This window comes from Doryrhamphus excisus, linkage group LG11 (genome assembly GCF_037039965.1).
Source record: "Doryrhamphus excisus strain RoL-2023G ecotype Guam linkage group LG11, RoL_Dexc_Guam_v1.1, whole genome shotgun sequence".
NCBI classification, from domain to species: Eukaryota; Metazoa; Chordata; class Actinopteri; order Syngnathiformes; family Syngnathidae; genus Doryrhamphus; species Doryrhamphus excisus.
In genome coordinates, this window is record NC_136367.1 from 18,377,424 (window position 1) to 18,395,139 (window position 17,716).

The 17,716-nt window shown below is 43.8% G+C and overlaps 1 protein-coding gene across 1 annotated transcript in view; it reads left to right on the plus strand.

The window, feature by feature from the left end:
* ca16b (carbonic anhydrase XVI b) overlaps nt 1-17,716 on the plus strand; it is a 134,348-nt gene that overhangs the window by 113,313 nt on the left and 3,319 nt on the right. Inside the window, exons 10-25 of the mRNA XM_058090998.2 lie at nt 1,521-1,629; nt 1,703-1,752; nt 3,006-3,735; nt 4,856-4,994; nt 8,613-8,704; nt 9,820-9,911; nt 12,613-12,709; nt 12,838-12,920; nt 13,004-13,138; nt 13,896-14,030; nt 14,227-14,399; nt 14,507-14,642; nt 15,881-16,027; nt 16,656-16,749; nt 17,060-17,136; nt 17,229-17,357. Coding sequence (XP_057946981.2) covers nt 1,521-1,629; nt 1,703-1,752; nt 3,006-3,735; nt 4,856-4,994; nt 8,613-8,704; nt 9,820-9,911; nt 12,613-12,709; nt 12,838-12,920; nt 13,004-13,138; nt 13,896-14,030; nt 14,227-14,399; nt 14,507-14,642; nt 15,881-16,027; nt 16,656-16,749; nt 17,060-17,136; nt 17,229-17,357 — 2,418 coding nt within the window. The remainder of the gene's footprint in view (nt 1-1,520; nt 1,630-1,702; nt 1,753-3,005; nt 3,736-4,855; nt 4,995-8,612; nt 8,705-9,819; nt 9,912-12,612; nt 12,710-12,837; nt 12,921-13,003; nt 13,139-13,895; nt 14,031-14,226; nt 14,400-14,506; nt 14,643-15,880; nt 16,028-16,655; nt 16,750-17,059; nt 17,137-17,228; nt 17,358-17,716) is intronic.

Below are 17,716 nucleotides of genomic sequence, written 5' to 3' on the forward strand. Positions count from 1 at the left end.
CTCAGCCTTGGCGGGTCCGTCTCAGCCTTGGCGGGTCCGTCTCAGCCTTGGCGGGTCCGTCTCAGCCTTGACGTGTCCCGTATCAGCCACAGAATGTCCCGTATCAGTCACAGCGTGTCCCGTATCAGTCACGGCGTGTTTTGTACCAGCCACGGCGTGTCCGTCTCAGCCTTGGCTTGTCCGTCTCAGCCCTGGCGTGTCCGTCTCAGCCCTGGCGTGTCCGTCTCAGCCCTGGCGTGTCCGTCTCAGCCTTGGCGTGTCCTTCTCAGACTTAGCGTGTTCGTCTCAGCCATGATGTGCCCCATCTCAGCTTCGGCATGTCCCGTCTCAGCTTCGGCATGTCCCGTCTCAGCCATGGCGTGTCCTGTATCAGCCACGGCGTGTCCCGTATCAGCCACGGCGTGTCCCGTCTCAGCCCTGGCGTGTCCCGTCTCAGCCACGGCGTGTTCGTGGCAATGGCTGGCCTCTGCCGGCCTAGTAGCCAGTCTCCATGCCGTAAAGGTAGTGTGATCTAATGTCATGTCTCATAACCTGACTGATGCCAAGTGACCATAATACTACATAGAACTTGTATTTCAGTATTTATGGACTAATAGTAGACCAAGTCAACCACGAAACAGCAATCATTTATTCATGAATTCCTTTCTGTAAAAGCACAATATAGCGAGGGATGAGTGTACATACCGCACTGTGATTATGGCGTACAGTTACATCCCAGATATATGGAGTTAGGCGTGGGAGGAGGATTAGACAAAGTCGTAAATGAGCTTATGTAATAGCTTGTGTGATATGTGTGTAATTAAAGTTGTGCTTCATATGGAGAAAACACATGGGACGCCACTTTCCGGAACTTGGAAACGAGTGAATGCCGAACAGATTGTGATGAATACGCCTATAAAGTGGAGCTGTCCTCATTTTGAGGAGTGCAGATATTTAATAGGAAGACTTTTAATATTTTTTTTCAAACTTGTATTGAACTTTCTCTGTCGCTTTGCCTGCTCAACAACCCCAGAGTTGTCTGTTGACAGCTTTTTTTTCTTGTTTTTTTGAGAGCAGGGGTTGCAGTGGATTGTCTCTTTGCTTTCGCTGGCTTTAATTAATTTTGTGTGATTGTACATTTATAGCACAGACGCTTAATTCCGCTGTCAGCGTCGTCGCACGCGGCTGATACATTTAATGCCGTCACTTTTACTGAGAGCAGTCTCTCAACGTCTCTCTCTCGCCTGTCAGTTCTTCTTATTATGCTCTCTTAACATCCATTTCAAGTCTGGCTTTCTATATCTGTACACCTTTTATCTGAATTGTCTGGGAGAAATACAAGCACCTGCCTTTTAAAGCTGCCTCCAGCTCCCGGCTTGTAGTCCAACGAGTCAAACTAATGAGCCAGGACAGGAGTAAATGTATCGGGACAACCTTAATCAATCAGCAGTCGGGCCAGCAGATGAATTAATCATAATATTAGATGTTGTTTGGTTTGCAAGCGGTTCTTCAATGCTGGTTTTTTTTTGGTTTTTTTGCAGAAAGCCGTCATCACTAACGTGTCCCCGGATGTGCTGTACTTGTTCCGAGTGCAGGCAGTGTGTCAGCATGACCTACGCAGCGACTTCAGCCAAACACTGCTCTTCAGAGGTAGCGTTTCACTCTTATTTACATTTATTGTACTCGCGGCGTATTAACCTTCAATTTATCCTTTCAATTATAGCAAATACCACAAGAATATTTGAAGGTTCCCGTATTGTGAAGACAGGAATGGTAAGTAGAACACCAGTGTCTTATTATTGCATGCTGCAGTGTCGCACAAACGTTAGTACAGTAGATGTTGCCACAAATATTAACTCATAAAAATTGCATTTTTTCACAAATTAAAAGTGTTTAATTCAGTTTCACACATGAAGCATTTGATGTTTGTTGGTGACCAAATTCCCACAAAGTAGAAATTGTAGTCATAGAAAACGTGTTTGTGACCTAAATATGTTTTTAAAGCATTATTAGAGCCCTCTAGACATGAAATAGCACCCCTATAATCATCTTTGCACATTAATTCATTCATTCATTTTCTACCGCTTATGTGTCGTGGGGGGTCAGTAGCATCACCACTCTGGTACGCAGTATTAATGTGAGGGTCGATACTGAAATATCGATACTATCAACACTTTTAATACTTCAGTCATTTGAGGTAATCTAGTATGTCTGTTGAATTGTGAATAAAGTCCGACAGGAGCCAATCATGAAATGTGAAAAAAAACTCATTGGAAATTGCAGGAGGTCAGTCTGACTCACGCCGTTATCCTTACCAAGGATGCTAAACTCATCACACAGCAACTTAACACTGTAAAGTTCATTCATTCAGTAATTTTCTACCGCTTATCCTCATGATGGTCGCTGGAGCCTATCCCAGCTGTCTTCGGGCGAGAGGCGGGGTACACCCTGGACTGGTCGCCAGCCAATCACAGGGCACATATAGACAAACAACCATTCACACTCACATTCATACCTATGGACAATTTGGAGTCGCCAATTAACCTAGCATGTTTTTGGAATGTGGGAGGAAACCGGAGTACCCGGAGAAAACCCACGCATGCACGGGGAGAACATGTAAACTCCACACAGAAATGGCCGAGGGTGGAATTGAACTCAGGTCTCCTAGCTGTGAGGCATGCGTGCTCACCACTCGGGCACCGTGCAGCCGCCTTTGCATATGTATTACCCAGTACAGTAGATGCAATGAGAGGAAGTAAGCCATTTAAGACCCACACTAGTGGTTAGCATGTCGGCCCCACAGTCAAGAGCTTGGTTCGAATCTCTGTGTGGAGTCTGCATGTTCTCCCTAGTGGTGAATGTGTTCCTTAGGGACGCTGAGTGGGGAGCAGACTCTATTGGAGTTCAAAGAAACATGTGGGTCCACCTTCTATAGTTTTGTTCCTTGAGAAGACGACTGACTTTTGTGAGATGCTTGAGGTTGCCGTGTATCTTGGGGCTAACATAAAATACTCGTCTTCTCCCAGCCTACAGTGTCCCCCGTGTCATCAGCCGACATGGCTCCCATAAGCTCCGGTTCCTCCACATGGACGTCCTCGGGCATCCACTTCTCCATTGTCTCCATGGCAACAGGACTGGGCCCATCCTCCAGTGGCAGCCAGGCGACGGTGGCGTCTGTGGTGACAAGCACCTTCCTGGCAGGCTTGGGTGTCAGCGGAGGGGTCATCTCCTCGTTGCCCAGTTCCGTTTGGCCCACACGGGCGCCTCAAGCCGGCCGCAGCCCCCCTCATTCCTCCGCCCCGCCCGCAAAGCCCAGCACGGAGCAAGCGGCGACACAGGCCTCAGAGACTCCTGCTGAGGAGAAGCAGGCCGCCCCCAAGGGCGAGGAGGAAGAAGACGACGAGGGGGACGGAGAAGAGGAGCAGGATGACAAAGGCGCGGAGAAGAAGAAGAAGAACAACAAGACACCCGCCGATCACCAGGAAAGCCAAGCCAACAGCACCGTGGCCAAAGAGTCCATCCTCCCCACCCCTGCATCCACAGCCAAAGAGAAAGCCACCCTCCACGGCAGCACGGTGGCTGCAAGCACCGCCCACAGCCACCTGGCCCCGACACAGAACAACCTCACAGGCAACGCAGTCACCACTCAGGAGCCACGCAACGACAGCGCGGAGATGCAGATTCCACAGAGCTCCACTCTGGCGCCAAAGATCAGCAGCGATGGCAAGAGTCTTTGGCCATTCTCCATCCATACCGGTGAGGCCACGTGTTAGTCCACACAGCGGCTCGCATCCTGACAGACGAGAGTTTGTCTCCGAATCGCAAAAAGTGTGTCTCGTTTGCTACTCAAACCACTTGAGCATAACAAATATTTTGATTCAAAGACAAAAGCTCCAGGCTTTTGTATTTTAACAACACGAGCCTGAGGGCACAAAGCTGCTGGAGATGTTGTGCCTCAAGGATTTCCTTTGGGTTTTTTTTTTTTTTAAAGAGTTGGCGTCAAGCGGAAGCTGGATTGGATTTGGGGTTTTTGATGAAGGCATCTTGTATAGCTTTACAAATAAAATCAGTGTATTATTAGCGCAAACATTCTACACTGCAGAGGAGTATTGGGTAGAGGAGTACACGGTATTTGCTAAGGTTGACCATGTTAAACCCGAGCCTCCTGCATGTTCCCATGTCCCTTTTATCAGGAGCACTTTAAACATCAGACCACATCAAATTATGTCATTTAATTATACAGTTTTGTTGTTTTTTTTTTATTTTTTTACTAAATAAGACATCCGACTTGCAAGTTTTGCCAATTTGTATGTTAAAAGTTGAAATACTTAGAAAACAACTGGTGGGCCGAATGTGGCCCCCGGGCCGTAGTTTGCCCACCCCTGTTCTATCTAGTCAGAAGGATTTTCAACACATCAGCAAAACATATGTAATACCCATTTAGTGATCTTATTTATTCTGTAAAACTAAGACAGGAACAAAAAAAATGTGGGATTTCTAACTGTATATTTGATTTATGGAGTAATCGGTTAGGCTCAAGACCAGTGATGACCAAAGTGTGGCCCGTGGGCCATTTGAGGACCGCAACTGTTTTTTATTGGCCGTGTGTCACATTCTAAATCTATAAGAAAAAGACTATCAGAAAAATCAACAGTAATTTTACAAGAATCGAGTCAAAATATTTAGAGAAAAATGTTAATAAAAGTTGGACAGCACATTTTTAAAAATAATAATAATAATAATAATTTAAAAATATTCCAAACTTTTTCTCATAAATTACGACTTTATTTTTGTAATATTGTGACTTTACTCCCATAACTGTACGGCTTTATCTTCATTGTATTTCAAATCTTTTGCTCTGCACGCTATGTTCCAGAAAGGACAACTCTATCCAACGTCACCCGCACGCCCCATCCCGGGATGGGCAGGATGGTGTGGATCGTCCCTTTGGTGGTGGTGTCTGCTCTCACGCTGCTCTGCCTCATCATGCTGCTCATCGTGATGGTCTACTGGAGGTGAGACTGGTCCGAGATGAAGTGCCACCTTGTATAAGCCACCGTGCCGAAACCTCAACAAAGCAAGTGCGGTACATGCAGAATCCCTGGCACTTCATGCATGAATAACAGGCTTCTCAGCCTCACGGGAGTCGTCCATTTTTTATCATACCACTTTGGATGACCCACCCCCCCTTCATATCACCCCCAACACACACACACACTCGGATTGCTGTATTTTCCATCCAGCCTGCGTCACACCCTGAACTCTCGGGTTTAAGTCTGCCCATCGGTGTGGCTTTTATTTGTGTGCCACTCCATACATGAGGGCCATCGGCCTCCTTGGCTGGAGGCAGCAGACCTAAAGGCCCCCGCCGTACCGACCGCGGTCCCAGCTGTGTTTTCATCTGCTCGGCTAATCTCCAGCCACGCAATTGAAGTTCCAGTAATTACACAGGCCAAGCCACTGGCACATGTGGGATAGTTAATGAGTTACAAATAGCACTACGGGCTATTTCCTCAGCTGGTCTCATGCATATTTATTTACTCCCTTAAAGGATCGGCATTATTATTTGATCTGTGCTATTTGAATCAAGTATTCTCATCATTATTCTATTGGGGATCAAAATAACTTTTGCCCAATTAAAGAGCAATAATGAATATGGAGAAAACTCTCCGTGGATTCAAAGTCATTCATCTGCGCCTGAGATTTTTTTTCCTAAGCGGAGCTCAGGTCAAAGTTATATTTGGAATTCATTCTGGGCGTGTATGATAATACTTGAGATTTCAAATACGAGCACCTTCTTTTATGTCACAAAAGGTTAGCGATCTTCAGCTAACTTTTGGACAAACTTGTAAAACTATAAATAATGATGTATTTATAGTAGAAAACTAGGGCATCCATTCATCCATCCATTTTCTATGACGCTTATCCTCACTAGGGTTGGGGGAATGCTGGAGCCTATCCCAGCTGTCTATCATGTCATCAGTGGTTGACTGTCAAGAAAGTTAAGACACAAGTTTTACAAGCATTTAACAATTCGACACAAAACGACAAATGAAAGGGATGAACTGAGAAATAAGAACTAACTCATGGCAAAACATAAAGGTGGTGTCTGTGTGGTGTCCTGCTGCCACATCACGTCACGTCAACAATCTTGTGGTCAACATTTTGCATTGTTGAGCGCATGTATAACTGTAATTGTGGAGCAATAACAACGTGTTGTGTTAACATTTTTGTCTTTTATGTGGAAATTGATTTGGTTAACAGTCAGAAATAAGAACTAACTCACGGCAAAACAAGAAGGTGGTGTCCGTGTGGTGTCTCGCTGCCCACATCACGTCGCGTCAAGAATCTTGCGGTCAACATTTTGAATTGTTGACCGCATGTAAAACTGTAATTGTGGAGCAATAGTAACGTGTTGTGTTAACATTTTTGTCTTTTATGTGGAAATTGATATGGTTAATAAGAACTAACTCATGGCAAAACAAGAAGGGGGTGTCCGTGTGGTGTCTTTTATGGGGAAACAGTCATTTCAGTTAGAGTTAGAACTTCAACAAATTGATGCTGAGTTAAAAATTGTGATTAATTATGATTAAATATTGCGATTAATCTGATTAAAATATTCACAAATTTCTTCTTAGCTTTTTTTTTATTAAATGTATGTATGCATCTTGCCCCCACAGAGAAACATTCTAGCCCGTGTGACAAATGTCCTAATGAGGTCCCCCGTTCTACAAACATACATACTTTTTTGGTCAATGTGGTCGGAGTGAGGTGCTGAAGCATGAAAGTCTTTCATCACGGTGTGAAAAACAGTGTCAGACAAATGTATGCCAGAGCATGAGAGGCTTGGAGATCACAGCTGACCATCCAAGCTGTTGTTATGACAACTCTCACAGTTCACAGACAGTGTCCGCTCCCCCCGGGAGAAGCAGGCATGATGCTAGACGCAAATCAGTCTTTTTCTGGTGTGCATCGTTTGTCTTGGTTCAAAATCCTGCTTCTGGATATCATAATAGTTATTTCATATTTAATTAGCAAAGCATCGGAATTAAGTTTGCATGTTCTTACTTTGTGAAAAGTTAAGGTCACAAGCGAGAACTCCACGGACTTAATTGCTGGGTGCGCAGCACACATCTGGACGCCTCTGAGGCGTTGAGCTGTTTGTTGAGAACTCACAGATGTTTGAGCCCGGAACAAATCCTGCACGGTCTCGAGTCGGGATGCCTCGGCTCTTCCAACTGTCATCCTTTCAGAAAAAGCCCACCTTATTCCCGCTTTCTATTCCCCCGACGCAAGACAATACAGCGGGAGGTGTGGACCTCGCTGCACCACATCTGCGCCCACTGGGAGATTGATTGATTGGAATTCGGAGGCTGTGACGCAAGCCGGGAGGGAGACCCCCCCCCCATCCCCATCCCAACGACAGACCCCCGGCTCCCTCACCATTAGTTGCCCACCCTCCGCTCCCCATTCCATCGCTTCTCTTTCCATCTGTCCATGCCTTTGTTGTTTTGCTTGCTAAACAATGACTAGCATCTGCACCCTCCTCTGCAAGTACAGGTAGGATCCAACCTTGCACTGCTGCTTTTTTTTTTACTTACTGGGACTTTTACTTGTTTATTTCCAGTATGACTTAGTGTCCTTCCTGCTAACAGCAAAACTAACACGCATAAGTCATTGTAAAAGATTAATTTGGCCGTATAATTAACACATTCATCATTTTTTATGAGATGCTTTGGCAAAAAAAAATGGATGTACGTAACTAAACTAAATGGATGAGCTTGCATAATCTAATGTTAAATAACTTTTTTTGCAGCATGGCTGTTCTCACACTTTGCCACAAGAAATTGACGAGTGCGTGGAATAATAATAATAATAACGCTGTAGTCGCCGCTACCTCTGAACCGCTAAACATTTGTCAAAAGCTGCGTCCATTGTGTTGACCAATACACCACATGCTGGCGCTGGTAGTAAAACCCAGGACTTGAAATTTCTCACACCCCTTTAGTGGACTGACAAGCATGTGTGTGTGTTTGTATTTCAAATGGAATATTTTGTTGGTATACTTCAGTATGCGTACTTGGTCCCTGAAGGCAGCCATAGTGTATTTTTGTTCCAGATCATTCGGCACTGACAGTACATGTCGCAACCTTGGTTAGTGTACGTCTCGGTTAGCATGTTTTTTGGTCAACAACGGAAATTTCAGTCCAAATTTTGCCTTGGTTAGCATACAATATGCATCTTGTCCAGTTATTAATACACTGCATTAGTGTTTTGATGTATTTTGTTTATGTTTTATCACAAATCGTCATTGGATGTGTATACATGACACATAAATGATAAATAAACCTTTAAGGTTACTTTCACGTGATGTGTTAGCAAGATCAACACAGACACCTCATTCATGTTTTGCTATGAGTTTTTTTTTCTCAAATTCATGCAGCCTTATTGGACTTCATTTTGGTTTATTTTGGAGCCGCAATCAAAAGACATAACCAGACATAAGAGCCTGTATGACCGTCATAATCCAAAGGGGGCGCCAAAAACACCTCAATGTCCCTTGCTCGGAACACGCTAAGACCAATGTTTATATCCGCATGTTGTTGACGTTCCTGTCATGTGTGTCCCTGCAGGAGGTTTTTCCAGACTGCTCACTTCTACGTGGAAGAGAGCAGCTCTCCTCGGGTGGTGGCCAATGAGAGCATCCCCTTCATCCCCATACCAGGTAAAGCACAACCTGCCTCCATCTTTCTGCAGCTTTAAAGATATTCTAATGAGTTGACATAAATTTCATTATTTAGGACACTAATGCAAACTAACTGTCTGCTAATTCAGGAGGTATCCTCAAATCACCGTGAGCAGCTCTCCGAAGGCTTTTTCTCTGTTACCTTGATGTGCATATTTGCACAATTTAAGTTCATTTACATGTGAAATGACTGTGGGAGCCCCCTCTGCCGCTAAGCACTGTGGATGTGCCTTTTTTCCCCCTCGCTCACTCTCTCTCTCTGTCTCTCTTTCTCTCTCTTCTTCTTCTTGCTTTTAATGTTCCCGGCAGTCGAGGCGAGCGCTGGCTGGCTGCTAGTTGATATCAGGCTTAAGTTTCTCTGTCACAAAGCTCTGTGACATTTGAAGACTGAGATATCGTAGTCACAAAGCGCCCGCTGATGTCGCCATCGAGTCTGCATTAATTCCGCTTTCATTGCTTGTCTCCTCCTTTCTTCCTTTTTATTTGCATTGCAATGTTCCCAACAGCATATATTGTCGGAAGAAACCAGAAATAGGGAAAGTCACAGCGCCCGTGACCCGAATGGGATGTGGATTTTTACAAGTAATGGAAACGAATGTCTGGAATTTGCGATGTGACGTGTTGAGACAGATGCTAGGGCTAATCATTTAGCATGAAACATTACATGCCTTCAAGACCTAATCAGCTTTCAGGTTTCTTTAAGCGTCTTATAAGAGGAACGTTTTAGATAAATGAAGATTTTGACACACCACAACGCTGCAGCCACAGTGGCCCCTTCAGGCTCCAGCTGCGTCGGTGTGTTAGTTTAAACATTAGCCAGCATCGGCGGCCATGACAGCTGGGACCCGGCCTCTATTGTCCTTGTGTGCGCTTCTCCACCAGCCTGATCAAAGACCCCTCATGTGTGACCTGAGCGTGATAGGACTCTACCCAGCCAGATGCTACCCTCCATAAATGTCCAAAATGTCACAATATAGCAGCGGCGAAAGCTCTGTTTTGTGAAGAGGTTTTCCCATTGACAAAAAAAAAATCAGTGCTTTATGTCACCGAGGTGCATTTCCAGTGTCATCACAGCTTGCTTGTGCCCCGTGTAGACGACATGGAGGCCATTCCTGTCAAGCAGTTTGTCAAACACATCATGGAGCTCTACAAGAACAACCTGCAAGGCTTTTCAGAGGAGTTTGAGGTCAGTACTCACTGAACGCATTTACACTATCTTTATATAGGCCAGTGTTTGGCAAATAGTGGTGGAGGGGGGCACGAGAGGCAGGGAATCTTAGTGCGGACCTGCCAACATGGAATGGAATGGAATTTGACTCTTGAATACGCTCGTATGCGTCACTGATCTCCATTTTGTTGCATTTCTCTGGCTTCAGTTTCAATAATTCATTATTTGTCCGGGAAGAAGTAAATTTGAAACACTTCTATGCTAGGACTACGTTATGCTAGCCATAGCATTTCAGTATGTGGAATCAAACTATGGAATGGATTGAGTAAGGAAATCAAACAATGCACAACGATGAGCCAATTCAAGAAACAATACAAGCAGTTAATGTTTGCTAAATACAAGGATGAAGAGTCTTGAACCAGTCATGATGTGCTATATATAGTATCACTATATTGATGGTTACTATGGTAGCCATTATGTCATTGGATGGTCATATCACCTCATACTTTGGTATGTGACAAGAAAAAAAAAGAAAAAAAAACTTAAAACTATATTAGGAAAGCAGGAAGTGAACAAAACTATATTAGGAAAGCAGGAAGTGAACAAATGTAACAGTTACTGATTGTAAAGATAGAGAGGTAGGATTTAATAAGCTTTGCTTCTTCCTACTCTGACTCAAACTGAAATGGACGTTAACCAAATCAAATGTTCCCATAAAAACAATTAATGCATTGCAGAAAACCAAAAATGTTAACACAAAAATGTTTGTATAATTTCACGATTATAGTTTTACCTGCAAAACAATTTCAAATGCATATCAATAATGGATGAAAGGCAATATTAACATTTCTGGTTATTTTATAAGACAAACAGGAAGGTGGCGGTGGCTGATCTTGCTGCCACATCATCTTTGGGAACAGTCACATCGTCATTTATCATCCTTCATTTCTAAATGCATTTACAATGGTATTATACGTGTATAAATATGTAAAAAAAAATGTGTTTTGTGTTACCATACTATGAAAAAAAAACTAGGAAAATTAGGAAAATAAAAAGTCCTAACATTATTCATCCATCATTTTCTATGCTGCTTATCCTCACGAGGGTTGCGGGGGGTGCTGGAGCCTATCCCAGCTGTCTTCAGGCTTGAGGCGGGGTCCACCCTTGACTGGTGGCCAGCCAGCCAATCACAGGGCACATATAGACAAACAACCATTCACACTCACATTCATACCTATGGACAATTTGGAGTCGCTACAAACATACCAGCATGTGTCCTCTTTTGTCCTCACCGGTCCTTGAGCACTTGAATGCATCAGCGTGATTCAAAAATGTGCCCCCCCCCCTTTATGAAGTAGACCACTCAGCACTGTGTCCCGTTGTCCCGTTCACCTTTGCTGGTTTAGGACAGCGAGTGTGGAGGAAGACATCCAGTCCAGGCGAGACTCAGGGTTAATTAGGATGAAAGCAGGTCAGGCCAACGCTTCACTGGTGAAGGATGCTCTTTAATTGGGTCATTGGACTCAAACTCCTACGCTCATTTGTCATGTAAATACAACACCGGGGAAGGTGTGTTTGTTGGGAACGGCTGATGTGTATTTCAAGAGTAGGGAAGGAAGGTTGCCTGAGTTCAGTCGCGTTGCTCTGCTGAAACAAATTACATTTTCGCTTTGCTGTTTTTCCTCCGCTGATAATGCGAGGCATCGCTTTAGTTGGTGTCAGTGAGGTTATGTCGGGAATATCTTCAATAAATGAAGGTGTTATGGATTGTATTTATTGGCAGGGGGAGTCAAAGTGACTATAGGGGTGTTAGTTGATGTCTAGAGGTCTCCAATAATGTTTAAAAAAACATATTCAGAAGACGGTAAACAGTAAACTATAAATAAATATCGTACTAAGATATTTAGTTTATTAACATGAACATGACGGGGCTGCACGGTGGTCGAGTGGTTAGCGCGCAGATCTCACAGCAAGGAGACCAGGGTTCAATTCCACCCTCGGCCATCTTTGTGTGGAGTTTGCATGTTCTCCTTGTGCATGCGTGGGTTTTCTCCGGGTACAAAAACTGGGTGTACAGCTGGGATAGGCTCCAGCACCCCCACGACCCTTGTGAGGATAAGCGATAGAAAATGAATGAATGAATGAAATGAATGTGTTATGGGTTGTATTTATTGGCAGGGGGAGTCAAAGTGACTATAGGGGTGTTAGTTGATATCTAGAGGGCTCTAATAATGTTAAAAAAAACATATTCAGAAGACGGTAAACTGTTTTTTTTGTTATATGTACAAAAATATTTAGCTGGGATAGGCTCCAGCGCCCCCGCGACCCTCATGAGGATAAGCGGTAGAAAATGAGTGAATGAAATGAAGGTGTTATGGATTGTATTTATTGGCAGGGGGAGTCAAAGTGACTATAGGGGTGTTAGTTGATGTCTAGAGGTCTCTAATAATGTTAAAAAAACATATTCAGAAGACGGTAAACAGTTGTTTTTGTTATATCTACAAAAATATTTAGTTTATTAACATGAACATGACATTCATGACATCACGGGCGGGTCTGGGACCAATTACCCGGCATAAACAAAGCACATTTGAATCGATAATGCTGTCCTTATCTCTGCCCAAAGACGCAGCCAAGATGCTTTTCTTCCACTGATGCAAATCATGCATGTAACTGTAAATTTGCCTGCCATTATTTGTTTGGTTTTTCCACTCCGTAGGAGGTCCAGCGCGCCACAGCAGACTTGAAGATCACAGCAGAACATTCCAATCATCCTGACAACAAGCACAAAAACAGATACATCAACATCGTGGCCTGTGAGTCTGCTGTGAAACGGGATTAGGGAGCATGTCAACTGCAGAGGAATCATGTTTGTCTAACCTACTTTCATTTCTTTTGCAATAATCCTGGCAAATATATTGTTGCGTTTTTTTATTTCACGCAGATGACCACAGCCGGGTGAAATTACGAGCTCTGGCTGGGAAAGACGCCAAACATTCAGATTACATCAACGCCAACTACGTGGATGTGAGCTGCGCCTCTTCACGTCACACCAAGCTGTCTTTCGGCAACAGGAAATCGACTATAAATCATTTCACCCCTTCCGCCAGGGATACAACCAGCCCAGAGCCTACATCGCCGCCCAGGGGCCACTGAAGTCCACCTTTGAGGACTTCTGGAGGATGGTGTGGGAGCAGAACACCGGGATCATTGTCATGATTACTAATCTGGTGGAGAAAGGACGGGTAGGTGGCTCCCTCCGTTCATAATGTCAGTAGCATCACCACTCTGGTACGCAGTATTAATGTGAGGGTTGATACTGAAATACCGATACTATCAACGCTTTTGATACTTCAGTCATTTGAGGTAATCTATGTCTGTTGAATTGTGAATAAAGTCCGACAGGAGCCAATCATGAACTATGAAAAAACTCATTGAAAATCGCCGTTACCTTACCAAGGATGCTAAACTCATCACACAGCAACTTAACACTGTAAAGTTCATCCATTCATTCATTTTCTACCGCTTATCCTCACAAGGGGATGCTAGAGCCTATCCCAGCTGTCTTCGGGCGAGAGGCGGGGTACACCCTGGACTGGTGGCCAGCCAATCACAGGGCACATATAGACAAACAACCATTCACACTCACATTTATATCTATGGTCATGTTTTTGGAATGTGGGAGGAAACCGGAGTACCCGGAGAAAACCCACGCATGCACCGGGAGAACATGCAAACTCCACACAGAGATGGCCGAGGGTGGAATTGAACCCGGGTCTCCTAGCTGTGAGGTCTGCGCACTAACCACACGACCGCTGTGAAGCCATTGTAAAGTTATACCTAAGAAATATACAAGCAAGGCCTAGGCTTCACCGCTTACTTATTTTATTCTGAATTTGGATAAAAAGATTAAAAAATGCAGTTTTGCATGCAGCTAGCGACGCTACTTTTTACTCACATCTGTGAATGCTGCGTTCAAGTACCCTTTACCGTGTCCCACAGAGGAAGTGTGACCAGTACTGGCCCACGGAGAACAGCGAGCAGTACGGAAACATCATTGTGACGCTGAAAAGTACCAAAGTGCACGCCTGCTACACCCTGCGGCGTTTCCTCATAAGGAACACGAAAGTCAAAAAGGTAACTGAAGGATCGCTGAACTCGATCCGAGCCGCAGTACACAAAATGTACTTTTTTGTTGGAAATCAATTTGTGCAAAAAGTCGGCCAAAGTAATTGTAATACAGAAGCAGCGCGGGCGGCAGTCTCCGCCAAGACACGAGGTCACCACATGACACCGCTGGTCAAGTCTGGATTCTGAGGTGGTTGTGTTTCAGGGTCAGAAGGGGAACCCAAAAGGCAAGCTGAACGAGCGCGCTGTCATCCAGTACCATTACACTCAGTGGCCTGACATGGGGGTGCCGGAGTACACCCTCCCCGTCCTCACCTTCATCAACCGCTCATCGGCGGCCCGCACTGCAGACACGGGCCCCGTCCTGGTGCACTGCAGGTACCGTCCATTACTTTACAAATGAACATTAATTATGAGCGCTAGACATTGGAAATTTTGCTGACGGGCCCGCCAAGTGTGCTCACGTGGCTTTGTGCTGGTCTCAGTGCAGGGGTTGGGCGCACGGGAACGTACATTGTCATTGACAGCATGCTGCAACAAATCAAGGACAAAAGCACAGTCAGCATCCTGGACTTCCTCAAACACATACGCACGCAGCGCAACTACCTGGTCCAGACCGAGGTAAGGAGACAAAACGACAAGGTCGTCCGGATGACGGGGCATTAGGGACACGTCGGGAAAAAAGTTGGAAATTTATGACAAAAACACTTGGGCTAGACATGCTAATCTGTTTTGCTGCCACGTTACGAATAAAAGCTTGACTGAAGCAAGAGGAAGTTGGCTTCCTACCTGAAGTAGGACAGAAGTACCATTTTTTTCTCTGAAATTTCCCCCCAAAATTTTGACTTTTTCAGAAATTTGACTTTATTCTTGAATAGTGCAACTCTTTTTCTCACTGATTTGTGACTTAATTCTCGTCATTTTTTACTCAATTGTCGTAAATTCTCATAAATTTAAAGTTTAAATAAAGTTTTTTTAAAGTTTAATAAAGTTTTTACGTTTTTTTCTCGTAAAATTACGACTTTATTCGTGCAAATTTACCACTTAATTTTCTTAATGTTACATCTTTTTCTCCTACATTTACGCTACTAGTCTCATAAATTTACAACTTTATTATCGTAACGTCACAAGTTTTTATTCGTGTAAGGTCGTAAGTTTTTTTTCTCGTAAATTTACAACTTTATTCTTGTAAATGTACCACTTTATTTTCTTAATGTTACACTTTTTTATTTTACATTTACGCTAGTAGTCTCATAAATTTACGACTTTATTATTGTAACAGCACAAGTTTTTATTCACGTAAGATCGCAAGGTTTTTATCTTATAAAATTATGACATTATTCTTGTAGATTTACCACTTAATTTTCTTAATGTTACACATTTTTCTCCTACATTTACGCTAGTATTTTAATAAATTTATGACTTTATTATCGTAACATCACAAGTTTTTAGTCACGTAAGATCACAAGGTTTTTTCTCATAAAATTAGGACGTTATTCTTGTAGATTTACCACTTAATTTTTTTAATTTTACACCTTTTTCTCATACATTTACACCAGTAGTCTCATACATTTATGACTTTATCGTAACATCACAAATTTTTATTCACGTAACATGACAATTTTTTTTGTAAATGTACGACTTTATTCTTGTAAATTTACTACTTTATTCTCTTAATATTACATGTTCATCTCATAAATGTACTTTATTATTGGAATAACTTTTTTCACGTATTTATTCCAATAATGTATTTTTTCTCAGGGTGTCCCTCATCCTTTGCCGTACATCTGTTGTTTCTATGTAATATGAAATATGTCATATAGTACACTAACCAAGTCTTGACTACGATGACGGTGCAGGAGCAGTACGTCTTCATCCATGACGCCCTGATGGAGGCCATCTTCAGCAGAGAGACGGAGGTGCCCGCCTGGCAGCTGAACAGTTACGTCAGCAGCATCCTCACGCCCAACTCCGCCGGTCGCAGCCGCCTGGAGAAGCAGTTCAGGGTGAGTCCGAGCTGCGTTGCGGTTACATACAATGGAACCTCTTGACATTACAATCGGATGTTTGAGGAACATTTTCTAGGGAAAAATCCATCTCTGAAATTGTACAAAATATTTCATTTCAGGGGGACTAGAATTTGTTTTTACTCTGCTGTACTTCTTTTTACACTTTTGTATACTTTTATAGTTTATAAAGGTATCATGATCGGATAGTGTGACCCTGGAACGGATGTATTTCCTGTGGGAGAAAATAGTTCAAATACCGTAAAGGTATGAGGATAAGCGGTAGAAAATGAATGAACTTTACAGTGTTAAGTTGCTGTGTGATGAGTTTAGCATCCATAGTTCATGATTGGCACCTGTCGGACCTTATTCACAATTCAACAGACATAGATTGAGTGAGGAAAAAGCAGTAGAAAATGAATGAATGAATGAATGAACGAGTTCGAGTACGGAGGAGTTTTCGAAATGTCTTCAATTATCGCCCTGTCCTCTGTGGTTTAGGCTACTAGGTTAGTTTAGTTAGCATCTCCTTCCACTTGTTGTATGTTGGATTCTAATTCCAAGTGACTGACCTTACCACCCTCCTCCCCCCCCTACGACCCCCCACCCCCCCTTTCTGTGTCGCCAGCTGCTGACTCAATGCAACACTCGCTTCGTGGAGTGTTTCAGTGCTCACAAAGACTGCAACAAGGAGAAGAACCGCAACTCCTCGGTGGTTCCATGTGAGTGTCCTGTTGAAAGCGTCATTAAAAAAAATGTCTGACATAAATTTAAAAAAAAAAAAAGTCTTAGTCGTTTTAGTATGCGGGCCATGCATTATTAAAGACAATGCACAATCCAAAATTAGATTGTATTTCCATAATCCCATAAGTTCATCTTTTCTATGCATTCTCGGCACCCTGTCAGGGGAAATGCAGGTTGTTGTTGCTATGGCAACAGTGAGCAATGGTAATGAACGTGTGTGTTATCAGCCGGCGTGATTACAGCGGCCGCCCGGGTCCTCCTGACTCGAGTGTTTTTCTCCCTCTACAGCCGAGCGAGCGAGGGTGGGGCTCACCACTCTGCCCGGGATGAAAGGAACCGATTACATCAACGCCTCCTACATCATGGTACGCTCTCACTGCCCCCCCCCCCCACATCCGACCGCGCTCCGACCCGGCCTGATTGACCGCCGGACACGGCTCCTCTTTTGTCTCCTCAGGGTTACTACAGGAGTAACGAGTTCATCATTACCCAGCATCCTTTGCCCCACACCACCACTGACTTTTGGAGGATGATTTGGGACCACAACGCACAAATTATCGTCATGCTGCCTGACAACCAGGGCCTGGTAAGCACGGCGGGAACGGGAACGCCTCGTTTAGCCGCCTAGTTAAGTCCGTGGAACCTCATCCGGTGTGTCAAAAGTTGAGGGTTCCATAAAAGCTCATAAATGCCAGGTGGCTGTAGGCAACCTCCTCCTTTTTTTTGTTACGTAAATTAATTAAAAACGCCGTTTCAGGACTCGGTATGTGCTCAGGCTCATGAGCATCTTTTAGGTAAGGGGTCTCAAACTCAATTTACCTGGGGGCCACTGGAGCTAGGATCTGGGCAAGGCTGGGCCGCATCAGGTTTTCCAAAAAAAAAAAAAAACGCATTTATTAAAAACAAAAAAATATACAAACTTTTTCAGTGCTTTGGTTCCAATTT